This window comes from Opisthocomus hoazin, chromosome 6, assembly GCF_030867145.1.
Source record: "Opisthocomus hoazin isolate bOpiHoa1 chromosome 6, bOpiHoa1.hap1, whole genome shotgun sequence".
Taxonomy (NCBI): domain Eukaryota; kingdom Metazoa; phylum Chordata; class Aves; order Opisthocomiformes; family Opisthocomidae; genus Opisthocomus; species Opisthocomus hoazin.
Window position 1 is genome coordinate 19944489 of NC_134419.1, and position 13616 is coordinate 19958104.

The 13616-nt window shown below is 35.3% G+C and overlaps 1 protein-coding gene across 5 annotated transcripts in view; it reads left to right on the forward strand.

Annotated features, from left to right (window-relative positions):
• Nucleotides 1-13616, forward strand: part of FNBP1L (formin binding protein 1 like) — a 56831-nt gene that overhangs the window by 3437 nt on the left and 39778 nt on the right. The window contains exon 1 of one of the 5 annotated variants that reach the window (XM_075424939.1): nucleotides 2285-2405. The exons of the other annotated variants lie outside the window; for them this stretch is intronic. Coding sequence (XP_075281054.1) covers nucleotides 2388-2405 — 18 coding nt within the window. The 5' untranslated portion in view covers nucleotides 2285-2387. Of the gene's footprint in view, nucleotides 1-2284; nucleotides 2406-13616 lie in introns of those variants that run through there. 5 annotated transcript variants of the gene reach the window in all.

The window sequence follows — 13616 nt, forward strand, 5'->3', positions numbered from 1 at the left end:
ATTAGGCTGAAGCAGTTAGAGGCACTTTGTGTGTTTCGGTATGTCTTGGCTAAACAGCATGCTCCTTGTTGCGTTACTGCTTCCAATGATGAGTGTACTTCCTTTGATAGCATTGTATGAAACAATGTGAATTAATAATAGTAAAGTGAATGTTCATTCATGTAAGCCATCCTGTCATTAGAACTGTTTCATTCTACAACGTTTTCTATGCTGTGTGAAATGTGTTCCCCTTCTGTGGTCTTTTTTTTAATCAGAACAAAAAAAATTGATCAATTTTGAACGTATTATTCAACAAATAGTTTTATTCTCACTAGTGCGTTTATCTTCGTGGTCACTCTGCAGCATATTCCTTATTGTATGTCCACACAAAAACTAAAATACTTCAGTGAACTGCCTCAACTGAAATTATATTTTCTGAGAATTTGACTGTTGTGTGCAAAATTTTCCTATCTCTAATATTTAACTTTTTCCTGCGTAATATTTGTAAAGCAATAGTCTGATGAAAAGAGGCACATAATTACAAAGTAGCATTGCTGCACTTCATTAGCAGTAGAAAATTGCTGCTGTTTATTTAGATACGCTTTTCAGAATGTTGACTTTTTTTAACATGCTTTTCTCAAATGCGGCATGCTTATGTTCACTTCATGAGCAGTAGGAGGGTTTCCACATCGAAGTCCTGGGCAGACTTGAATACTTTGCTTCATAAGGTGCTCCTGTCTTAATTCTGTCAAACTGTACTGCGATATCCAAGGCAAGAATAGATGAATGGAACTAATATTGTTTTTTTAGTAACTTGAAATATTCAGAAATAAAGATGATGGATTCTGATATGTTAAAGAATCTGCTCAGCATGAGCATCTGTTCAGTGTGTACGTTTCTGTATGTCTGGAGTTCTTTGTGCGATGGGCGTAAAGTGTACATATAACGTTAACGTAGAATATTTAAGAAAATAGATCTGGTTATTGTCTTCTAGGATTTTTGCTCAGTTAAATTGAATATGAAGTGCATTTGCTTTGGTGCTAAAGGCTCACTGCGCTTTGGAGACTGGAGGATGGGCAATAATGAAGTTCTTGGCGTAATGAGTGGAGGCAAATGAAACTGTGTGATTAGCACTCTGAAGTGGCTTCCTTGGAAATTAATTAAAGAGTCTGTGCTGTCTCTTAAAACAAAATCAGGAAGAATGTTTTTCAACTTTTGATGCACGTTCTGTCTTTCGAACCTCTGTGAACCCCTTAATAGCAGTTGGCAGAAAAAGAGTTTGAATACCATGTCGGAACGTTTTCAGTCCGTAAAACCAGTCTAGCCATCTGTTTCTCACCTCTTGATGTATATTTAAAGCAGAAGTTTTGCTGAGGGCTTTTGTGCTAAGAATTTACTATTAAAAAAAAAAAAAAGGCTATAGAAGTTTTAAGGATACTATTGTTGTGAGCTCCTTGGGGCCAGAAGCACACCATCTTTTATAATTAAGAAACCACTGGCACTGCAGAATAATATTTTAGAAAGGAGTTACATTTGACTAAAGAAAGATCAAAGTTTATTTGGGGATGTGCTTTTTTAATCTTTCCTTAAACAAAATTCATTCAGTGCCTAAACGCAAGTTTTATTTACAAAATATTGTTATTTTCAGTTGCATCAGTAGTTTTTCAAAAGCTGTTGAAAATTTTCTTATGGTTTCGATGCCTGTTTCAGACTGTTTTCTTGTTTAAAAATCGTATATTCTCTTTTTGTAGAGGAAGATAAATTGTGTGGTGATGTTGTCTAATGTTAAAAGTTGCCAAGTTTAATTATAGGGTAAACATCCACAGAATTGTAAATAAGAAAAAGTTGACTTAAAAAAGTAACTAAGTATTCTGTAGCATATTTCTGTTGTAATAATTTCTCATATTTTTGTTCACTAGAGTAGAAAATTTGATCTTTTTTAGCTAAATAAAAGTTTTCTTCAAAGCGGTTTGAAACTGAGAAACCTTTCTCTACAAATAGTATGACTGTGTGGTTATGTAGGCACTAGCATTCTTAATGCTGGTAAATTGGATTTTTTAAACAGTTAAAAAACATTGAAAGTAATTCTAAATATCAAACCATATCCCAAGTGGAAATTCTTTGGTGCTTTGAATCTTAATCTTTCCTAAACTTCTTTTCCAGTGTGCTAATGTATACTGTGTTAAAGGCAGTATTCTATTTAATACATAGATGTTTGTGAGATGAAACCGGGATGTTTTTTTGCAGATTTGTCCTTCAACTTAATCCAAAGATTGCAAGCAGTACTCTGTATGGATTCTCTTTTCATTTGGTATTCTTGCTGTTGTGGTCTGCAAATGTGTGCAAGGAATGCGTCTTGTGGCTAAAGTGTGAAATTACAGCCTTTTCCAGATGCGTGAGATGGCCATATGCTTCCTCTGTCATGGGTAAGATACTGGTTAAAATGCCTAACCTCTGTGAGATTAGAGTCTTTCACAAGGAGTATTGTGCACGTTATCTCATTCTTGTGAAGACCTCTGAGATTTCCAAATAGAAAGATATGTAAAGATCAAGTACTTGATTATTGAATGTGTAGTTACTTCAGGCTCTGGAATGAAAACAATTGTATTGAGTTTCAGTTAGAAATAATGTTTGTCCGCATTTTTCCAGCAATTGTCTGGTTCATAAACATCTGACCTTTTTACTGATTTTTCCAGGAAGGGGTGAGTCATTGTCTTGAGACTTTTATCAGTTTGGTTTTGATGTTGAACATAATTTAAGAATGCATACGTGTTTATGCCCTTGAGTACCTGTTTAGAAAGTATTTTTTTTCAGTTTTGAAAATGGTTTATCACCTGATATCTATTAAAATGGCATCTGTTTTTATTTATGGCCCCGCTTGTGTATGTATTTGGATATGTATATGCTCTTGAAGGAAGTTTGTACAAACATACACGGGGCTTTACTAATCTGGAAATGCTGAATGCTGGAAAAATGTTTCCATCTTTTAAAAAATGTATGTACTATCCTTATTCATAATATAAAATCTGAGTTGCCTGTATCAAGATTGTAGAAGCTGCAGGTGGCAGTTTGATTTCCTGAGTGAGAATAGCAGGAGGTTGTTTGAGATTTGCAAGATCTTTTCTCTCAGTCAAGCAGAGGATTTCTTTAAAGAGTATATCTATCAAAGTAGTGATCCTTTGGAATGGCAAATCCGTTAGAACTTGGGATGGAGAAGAGCATGAGCAGAGAAAAGTCTGTTGTCAGTGTGTTCAGGTTTCTGTTCTTGGTAAGGGCTGTCCATGTAGATATGATTTGTGCTTTCAGCGGTTTGCAGGTAAATACTGGAAGACAGAAGGTTTCTGCTAATGCTTGTGTAGAGTTGTCACTGATGCTGTAGACATACTGAAATAAGTCTGAAGTGTCCGAAAGTTCATTTGTATATTTAAATTAGTTTTTATACTGGATTGATCTGGGTGAGACCCTCTGTTAATACAGTAGATAAATACTTCAGTCCTTGCCTTCGCAGAGCAGTTTTTTAGTGTGCTTGATAAAGCCAGTAATTGAGTAATGTAAGTGGTTGTTTTGTTTTTTTTTTATGGAGGGGAAGTTCTTTAACACATTTCAGATTAAATTCTCACTGTTCGTAGCACACATGTGCGTACTTTTTCAGCAGCTTGAATTCTTTTTGGTAGAAAAAGAATTCCCCAAAGTCCAGATATGTTCAGCTTTTTCCTTGTGTTGGTGAACAAATTGTTCAGTGAAAGCTGAAATTCCTATCAGCTTGTTTCATTTTGCCCCTAGTGAGTTTACGTACCCCAGTCTCAGTGCTCTCTTGGCTTAGAGGTTTGTCTTCAGATTCATGTCAGTGCTTCAGCTGGCTAGGAGGAGAAGAGGAAAAAAGTATTACACTAATGAAAACCTTCTGTTTTTCATTAAAATGCTGACCCTCTACACTGACTTTGTTTATGGAATTATCTGCAATACATTTGTTGGTCTGGGTTGCTGGTTTTTCTGCACTACAAGTTCTATTCTAAGAGGAGAGTAGCAGCAGTATTGTATTTCCTGCTAGGTGACAAGAACAAGAAAGGGCTTAATTTCGGGTGTAGTTATTTTCTATTAATTTCAGTAGTATTGAAATTTGAAATAGTTACATGTGAGATTAATGAATACCTTTTCCTTGATTTTTTTTTTTTCTTTAATCGGAACTCTGCTTCTGCTTTATTTACAACAAAAAGGGCATTGGACTGCTAGAACTGCTTTCTGGAGGTGTTGTTTATATGTTTGTACATGGTTTTGTTACTTTTTACATCTTTCAAAGGAAGAGTGCAGTCTCACAGTGAACTAAAAAGCTAATATTACAAGATGTGAATTTTTCTTGGGCTTTACTGTGGAACTCTTGTGTGGTCTTGGGCAACTAAACTTATTTTTCATCTCAGTTGGGTTGTAAAATTGGAATAAAGTGGGGTTTTAAAAATTAAATTAATATTGTAATAATATCTGCATTTGTAGAATACTTCAACGGTCTTTAATGTTTAAGTGCAAAGCAATAGAGTGAAATGTTAGAAGCAAAACACAAAAAGCAGCAAATTCTAATAAGTTGTTCTGATTCTCTTTCATCAGACTGCCTACTTGAAGTAACCATTTTAAACTCTTCAGTGACCAAAATCTGTGTACTAACAAGAAAGTTCACAATTTCATCATAGTATCTATTCATGTAATGCTTGTGTTTAGCAAGTGTTTGTTTAGGAGGCAGGTACTGTACAAATCACTTTGCATCAGCTGGTGCACAAGAAATAGTACAACATGCTTTTTTTTGTAGTTCCATATGAAGTAAACAATATTTTTTTTTTCAGCATTGTGCAATGAAATGACATCCACTTAATTTGAGTTTGAAATGTCATTTAAGTACTGAAGAACTTCTAAAATATGACAGCAGTTGCACTGGAGAGTGGAGGGGCAGTCTTACTTTTGGCATATATGGGGAAACCAGATGTGAGTGAAGGTGATGATGATAGATGTGCCTTTTGGATCTTTATCTGCTTTGTAAATCCTATGGAAATACAGCATTTGATTGCTGGATTTTTTTCTCGTTCATGATGGGAGCCCATCTCAAGTGGATGTGAAAATGTCACTTTGTAAATTGTGGTTGGCTGAGTAAATGAGTGTTTTTTCTTTGAATGTGGGTATGCTTCTTGTAACTTGATTTTTCCCTCAGATGCTGAATTTCTTTCAAAGAAGATAAATAATGTGGTTTCAAAGGAGCATTTTTTCTAGGTGGCATAGGGTTTTCTTGTGACTGTGAGTAGGAAAATAATTGGTATGTATGAACCCAAGACAGTATCTGTACTATGATACAGTTGGCTTTCTCTGCAGTAGAGGAATATTCTGGTAGAGGAAATTGTAATGTTTCAAATGCCCAATACTTTTTTTTTTTCCCCCTCTATAGTAACTGGATAAATTGTTCCTATTTTAGCTGTCTGTTATGATGTCTGTCTTTCCTGCAATTTTTTCCCCTCTTAATATGAAGTCAATCACAATTAGAGAAATATTTAGGGTATTTGACATCTGTAATCAATAGTTGGAATGTATTTTATGCTTGTATTTAATTTAGTGCCTAGAGCCCTTAGTCACATAGCAGCAGGCTCATGTTGTGCTGCGTTCTAGACAAAGACCATCCCCAATTCACTTAACTTGCAGTTCCAGCAGAAGGTGGGTCATTTACTGAGCATGCCAAATGAAAGTTGTGCAAAACCAAATATTGTTCAGCACGATGGGCAGTGATCTCGACTGCAACATCTTAACTTACCTTCAGTAAGCCTTGTAAGCAAAGGGTAGCAATGACGTGGACTTTTGTTGTGTTTAAAGGGGATTAGCACATAAGCAACTCAAGAGAATGCAGGAAATACTTGTTGAAATGTGCGAGGGAGTGTTGGAGTCTCATGAAAAGCAAACAGTAATCCTTGGTATAAAGAGGTAATAGAGCTGGAATCAGCCAGCAGTGCCTTTGCAAGTGAGTTTAGGGGCTAATGTTTGATATAATATGGAAGGATGCAAATAAACAGGGAGAGATAACAGTCAAGAAATGTATGTGGGTGAAATTATAATCTCTCAATACCAGAAAAAAGGAAGTTGCTGTAATTGAGAAATGAGGTGGACAAAGACTGCAGCTGTTGGAATGGTTAGAAAGAGCCTGATTTTCAAAAAATGATGTAGAAATTGTTAAGAAGTGTCAGGATGGAACATAGATTTGAGATTGAGGAAAGAAGTCGATTGGTCAGGTGAAAGAGAAGTTAAATGTTAAGACTCAGGTTTATGAAAGGTACAAAGCGGTGTTGTGGTTTTGCCTCCATTTGCAACAAAGAACCAGGCAGTTACTCTCTCCCGCCTCTCCGGTGGGATGGGGAGGAGAATCGGAAGGAAAAAGGCAGAAACTCACAGGCTGGGATGAGAACAATTTAACAGAATGGCAAAGGGAGAAGAAAACAACAGTCAATCATACTGATGAAAAGCATGTACAACATGCAGTGTTCTCACCACCTGAGGCTCAGCTGCTCCTGAGTAGCGTGAGCCTCTCCTTCAGCCAGCTCCCCGCTTAAATAGTGAGCGTGAGTCACGTGGTGCAGAATATCCCATTGGATTGGCTGTTTGGGCCAGCCCCGCCAGCTGCGTCTGGACATCAGCTCTATCCCAGCTGCGCCCAGGATAAGCGGTAAAGTGCAGTAGCTGGTAAGGGGTGCACAGTATCTGGATTTTAATGAAATGTTTTGTCGTAGTTTTTCTCTGAAAATAAGTTCATATTTGTGATTAGTAAATGGAAAACTGTACGAAGGCTCATTAACGAGGACTGATGATAAAACAGTTTTGTTCTGAAGAGCCAAGTACCTGCTCCCTCATCCACCTTATATCTACTTTTATTTAGATTCTAATAATGCAGATACTTGTCTATATATTTAATTTTACCGATATTTATTAGTTTTGTGAGCAAAGTTCCTACAGGATCAGTGAAACTCATTAAAGTGCTTAAGAGTAAGTATTGTGTACCAGGAACTTTTCAGAGTAGTGTTTTTTTTTTTTTTTTTTAAAGAGGGGGTAATTGCAAAGCTGATTAAATATGCAGATACTCTAGTGATACTGCATTGCTAATGCATTCTTCAAGGTAATCTTACAGGACAGTCTTCTATTTTTCACTCTGCCCAGCTCCATCTAGTGTGCTTCTGTGGCAAAACGTGCAGTATATCCTGAGTTACCACTTCGTATGTAAGCTTCTGACTCTACTTGTAGATTGTAGTTGCTGCAGTGCATTATTTAAATGAGCAAAAATTACTGATCTTTTGTTATTTTCTTTAATAAGATCTCTTTTCATGCTTATAAGCTTTGACTGCTGTAAACTCGGTTTTAGTAGAACAAAGATATAGGTTAGTACATGGATTTGAGTGGTGAAAAATTTACTCACAAACTATTTAGAATTTAATTAATGAAAAGTTTAATTTTAATTATGTTTTTTATTATCTGGGGAATTTGCTGAACAGTAGACAATGATATTTGAGATCTGTGCCATATGGTCAAGAACGTGTTACAAATAGATTTGGAGGAGGGGAAGAAAAGGGTGAATTTGTGTTGTAATAAAATGGGAAAAAATGGACTGGAATATCTGGTTAGGTCTTATATCTGAGAAGATAGCATATTTAAAAGATGAAAAATTAGTTTCTTGAAAATATATAGTAACTTATCAGGCAAATCCAAATGCCTGGGATTTTTCTACTTCATAAGTAATGAGAGGGGAATGTAGGCTGTACAGTTCCATGCAACTTCAATAGAAATGTCACCATGTGAGGTGAGCCAAGCAATTTTGTGAGGTATCCTGACTCTTTGGCATGTTACTCAAATTCCTGTAGCAAGAGGTGTGGTGGTCTGATTAAGTCTTTAGGTTGAGACTAAGGAAATAGGGGTTGTTGCTTATTTGTTTTGGTTTAGCTTGATTACCTCTTTGTTTTGTAAAAGCTGTGAGGCCTTCTGTGTTCCTTGTCCTGTTCTCATTCCTGCTGAAGTATTGTATTCGTATAACCTAGATTTTTTTAATCTATCTCCCTGAGTTTGAGACACCATTAATACTAAGTAGTTTTTTCCTGACTGATCTCACTCTAATAAAAAGGGCAACTTCTTCCTAAAATGGCTTTTTAAGAAACCTTCTTACTTTGGTACTGGTGCTAGGGAGTGTAACGATTATCTCTTTCCAGGAGCAGTGTTGCAGTTCCTCAGGCCCTAGCCTAGTGCTTCAGAGATATAAGTGTGATTGCCCCAGTTCCAGCTTGATCTTTTTGCATTTCTCAGAGGAAAATAGTGAGGCAGGAGTAGTTGTGTGTAACTAAGAAGCTTTTACCAGAAGAAACAGTCAGTGGGTTGGAACTGGAGTCTTCTAAAACCAGGAATTGGCTCTGTATGTTAAAACCTTAGTGGGTGCAAACAAAACCAGTGACAGGCTGTGTGTGCTAGCTGCTCGCTGTTTGGATGACTCAGCACCCAGTGACTTTCAGTTACTTAGGTTCTGAGGGGATGTCATTTAGTGTCACTGATATTTCAATAGTTGAACTGAAGTAATTTTCTTAAGGGTTTAAAATAAAGTATAAAGATGAGATGTCAGTGGTATTTATGCTTAGTGATTCTTAGATAAAACATTTTTCCATGTTCTCTCTGGTTTATGCTGCAAGGCTGTAATTGTGGACTGTGTTACGAATACATCTTGGACATCATTTGTATGAAATACCTTGCAATTTTTGAGAAACTGTGTAATCAACTGAAGGTGACAGTACTGAATGGCCAGCATTCATGCTGTTTCTCAATAATTAGATACTATGGAATACCAGTGCTTCAAACACAGGTTTCAGTCTTGAGTTTTAATTCTGACAGGAGAGCTGTTGTTTCATCTTTATACAGGCCTTAGGCGGGAGTATTGCTTTTAGTTTATCTATACTGGATGCTGGGAAACTGAGAACAGTGAATTTCTGACAAAGACCTTGTATGTAAAGGTTTCTTATGATCTTGATAGACCTGTTAGTAGTACTTCATACTTACCATTTCAAACTTTTATCATGCAGACATAATCAGACCGTAAGTCAGATCTGAAACTTGTGGCTTCCGTGACGGTTTTTCTTCCTTAGGTCATTGGAAGAGGCTTAATTTTTTGCTGACTTCTGTTTCTTGTTGTTCATTCCTGTTACTCAATACAGTATACCCTCAGACTTGTTAATAACTTCAGTGGATTTGTAGGTGACTTTTCAGTAATTATTTTTACCATAAGCCTGTTGTGGAATACTTTTTCTTCAGTTCTGGTTATATATTTTGTTTGCTGAACATTGAGGAATGAGTAATTTTTGTCAGTCACAATAATGAAATACAAAAGAAAGACAGAATGCTTGCAGGCTTCGTCTGTCCTGAAGCAACCAACATAAACCAATGTTTCATATGTTGTAAAGGGATTTTAGTTCTTTTAGCACACTAATTGTCTAGTCAGCTGTGTGTACATAGAAAAAAAGACGTGCATCTCTCCATATCTGTAATTTCAGGTGGTGAGCTTTAAAGTATTTCTTCAAGAGCACTTTGCAGATTTTTCATGTATTTGCAGCTGATTTCAGTTATCTCAGAGTAGTACAGTGTGGAGTTTAACATCATTGCAATAATTTTTTTTTTTTGAGATGTTACTATGTTTTGTAGCGAGCTGATGATAGCATTTGAAAAATCTAAATACAAGTCTGTGTATTCCTGTCAGAAGTAAAGGGTTTGAAGCTTTGCTTGAAGTTGGATCCTTTGTATTTCATATTTTCTGCCACTAAACAAGCTAATGCAATAGTAGTTTTATACCAGGAAGTGGCACCCTGTTAAGCAATTTTTTTTGCCATGAGATTCTGCTTTTCTTTTGTGGAAAATATTTTCTTTTTATCTTCGTTTGCCAGAAGTTCCTAACAATTTACTTGCTCCATTTTCAGTTTTAGACTATTTTCTTAAGTTAATTTTATTCATAATCTTTTATCTCTTTAGAGTTACAATTCATTCAGTTGTTTCAACAGCATTAGTTTCTGACTCCTGTTTAGTATTAAATTCTATTTTATGAGGAAAGTAGAGGAATAAAGAGTTAGCATGGCAAGTTAACAATGAAGCAGTACCAGTTACATAAAGTTACATATAAAAAGGTCGTCTCTGGGCTACAGCATGCTTTCTGATGTGTGCAGTTTTCTTCTGGGCTTTGTATGAGCTGTGGTTTATAATTGCTCTGTGGTATAAAACATCTGCAGCATCTTACAGAGGTGTTACGGAAGGCTTTCATGTTAATATTTCAGTAGTCTTTCTTAATCAGTATTGCCATATGAAGAACACTTCTCAGTAGCCGTCACTGCTTTAACACTTTTGAGAGGAAACAAAGGTAGATATGTTTTACGTGGTGCTTAAATGTGCAGTTTGAGTTTGTCTTTTGGTGTTAAACCTTAAGGAGAGTATATGAAAAGACATTTCCAGTAAAGATGTGTTTAATACTTGCTGACACAGAAGATAATACGGCTCATCCAATTACATTCATCTGGCTGGAAACAGTTTACTGTTGCAACTGCAAGTAGTTTATTTGAATTACATTTGGTATGCTGTTAACCTACATTAATATTAGGAATCCTAAGTTACATTGTGAGAAAACCACCTTTGTTCAGTATTTTCTCCATGATTTTATATGCCTCATTTCACCTCAGTATTTGTGTAGTAGCCGTGCATTTATTGTTGTTGTGGCCAAGTCTTATTGCTGTTCAGTATTCTGCTGTAGTTACTGGGAACCTACTTGCTTCTGTTTGAGTTCTTTACCTATTACACCTGTTTTGTTGCAAAAAATCCATTATTAGGTTACGCATTACAGTTGTAAAAATGAACAGAGTTGTTTCTAAGATACACAGATTCAGAACTCGGAGATGACTATACAGATGTGGTGGTGAGTGTATTGTGTAACCTCTCCAGTTGGTTGTTGAAATGGGGAAAACTGTTTTGCAGCATGGTGGAAAAAAATGTTAATAAACATTTTAGTTTATTGCTGAGTTTGGAATCATTGATGTGAGATGTTTTGCAGTACTCGTGAACAACAGAGTTCTGTATCAATCAGAACACTATAGAGGCTTAGTTGAAAGTATGATTATTAAGATACTGGTATGTTGTATCTCAGTATGATTTTAAAATGCAAGTAGAACAAATGACACTAATGATGGTAACATCCATAAACATGGATGCTGAGAGCCATAGCAGTTTTGAGAACGTTAAATTATTTTTAAATTGCTGTCTTGTTACTAGTGATTGCCTCTATGAACTGGATGATACATTTGATGATTGTGTGAATGATCTGGTTTGTGGAATGTTAGAGATTCAATTTTTTATAATGGGTTTGTGCTGCTATGTTTTTGTGAGAGACACAAAAATGTGGAATTGTTTGTATGTAATGAAAAGAAGAAACTTTAATTTTGCTATCAGCAGTGCATTTTTAGTTGTAACAGATCGATATCAAATGAGTATTTCCAGCCTAATGGACTAAAGAAAAATGTGTGAGTATTAATGCTTGGCACATCTCATGTGAGTTGGTTCCTGCATATATATAATCTAATTTGAAAACTGAGTTTTTATCAATTAAAGTAAAACCACACCCAATATAACTTTCAGAGCTGAAAATAAATTTTATTACAGTATAAGCTTTCTTTTCACAATATAAGAAATACCAAGAATTAACCTGTATTTCATGCCATTACTGTCAGGGTCACATTCATTTAAATGACTTGGGCTAAAATCTAGTTCTTTGGATGACTCCTTCAGATAGGAAGACCAAATTGTAAGCATTATTCTTTCTCTTCTGTTTTTCTCTCCCTATATAAATCTTTCTAGACTGTACAAGGTTATTTGCAGTTTGTAGAGGAGTGGAGTTGCTTCGAAGTAAAGAAATAGAAGAAATCTAGCATTCTGAAGTAAAAACTTTGAATTGAGGGTTTAATTGCTGAAGAGATGTTTCAGGATATTGCTGACAGGTTGAGATAAAAATATATTCTTGACTGTTACTTGATTCAGTTTTTGCTACCTTTGTTTCAGTTTATTAATTTACTTGGAAGCTGGAGAGTGTGGATACTTAATCTTGGTTCAAAATACTATTTAATGTATCTCAATTTATCAATTAAATATTTGTTTATGCTTTTTTATAATACCAAAACAAACTTTGCTCTCACAATAAACCTTGTGATTTTTTTTTAACCTGAATTGCCCGTTCTTCTCCTGTATAAATATTATTTTGCTTATTTTTACCAAGCATTTTTAAGCATCTAGGGAATAAATCCTTCATGTGACTGTTTTGTGATATTATACGTGATACAGAAGAACATTTAAAACTTAGTCAAATATATTTTGATAAACAATCTTTTGAACATTTAAAGTATTTAGTATTTTTCTGAGACAATGGGAACAATAGTTAAAAATAAACATTTATGACAGTGTTCTCCTCCTTTGTGGGTATGATATGTAGTTGTCTTTGAACCCTTTCTTGAGATTTTCCTGCTTCCTTTCCAAATCATTCTCTTCAGGAAAAAAAAAAGGTGTCTGGGAAGTGTCTTTAACTTCCGTAATTTCCCATTATATGCTAAAGATGCATTGAATTCAGGTACTGACACAGAGAAGAAAATGACTACATTTTATTTCGTTTTTATTTATTTTCTTTTTAAAAGGTAGGCACGCTTTTACACGTTGGTATGTAATGATTTATGAAATAAAAAAAGAGATACTTAGGGAAAAGGCACTTCTCACATTTTTTCTACCACAAAATCCTGGTGTGTTTTTGGTTACAAATAGACATGATTTAATCAACGATTTGAAAATGTTTTTGCTAGGATATAAAGTGTTAAGGCTCCCCAGATATGAAACATCGTTTTGCATGGGTTTTTAATCAAGCTGATAATGTTGAAAACAAAGTTGGAACCCCCGTATGCAATTAGGTGGTTTCAGTTTTATAGTCAATGTAATAAGAGAAGACGTAACAGTTTTATTCAGTGTAAAAGAAGTGGTTTTGTAGTTTTTCATGTTTTAGTCAATATTTGATGCTTTCTCAGAAATTATTTAGGATATTATGACAGTTCCTACAACATTGAGTATTTACTGAGATTTTTCACCTATTGTTTGATGTTTTGGTATTTTAATTCCCTGAGGACTTAGTGAAATGAGTACTTAGTAAAGACACGAGTACCACTGCATGCTGAGGAATGAAATTACAAATAGTTGGGTTTTCCATATAGGACATAAAGAATGTGATGTGGCAGTGACATAAAACACAGGAGAGGTTCCATGTCCTTAGTCAAGAAAAAGACCGTGTCACTTTCTTCTACTTAACAGGTTGATGTGTAGTAAAGAGTGCTAGTTTTATAGGGTTCTTTGATTAGAACTGGATTTTGAAAGGGCAGTACTATGATGCACAGCAAGTTACTGTGCTGACCTGCAACTGAATTTTGAACTACATCTCCAGTATATGGTTGATCACTTGTTTAATGTTTTGCTCTGTATTATTTCTGATCTGGTAATACTGAGAAGTCATTAGGAAAGAGACCTACTAATTATTTACTACAGCAGCAGTTTTTCTGTGGCTGTCATCAATGGAAAAG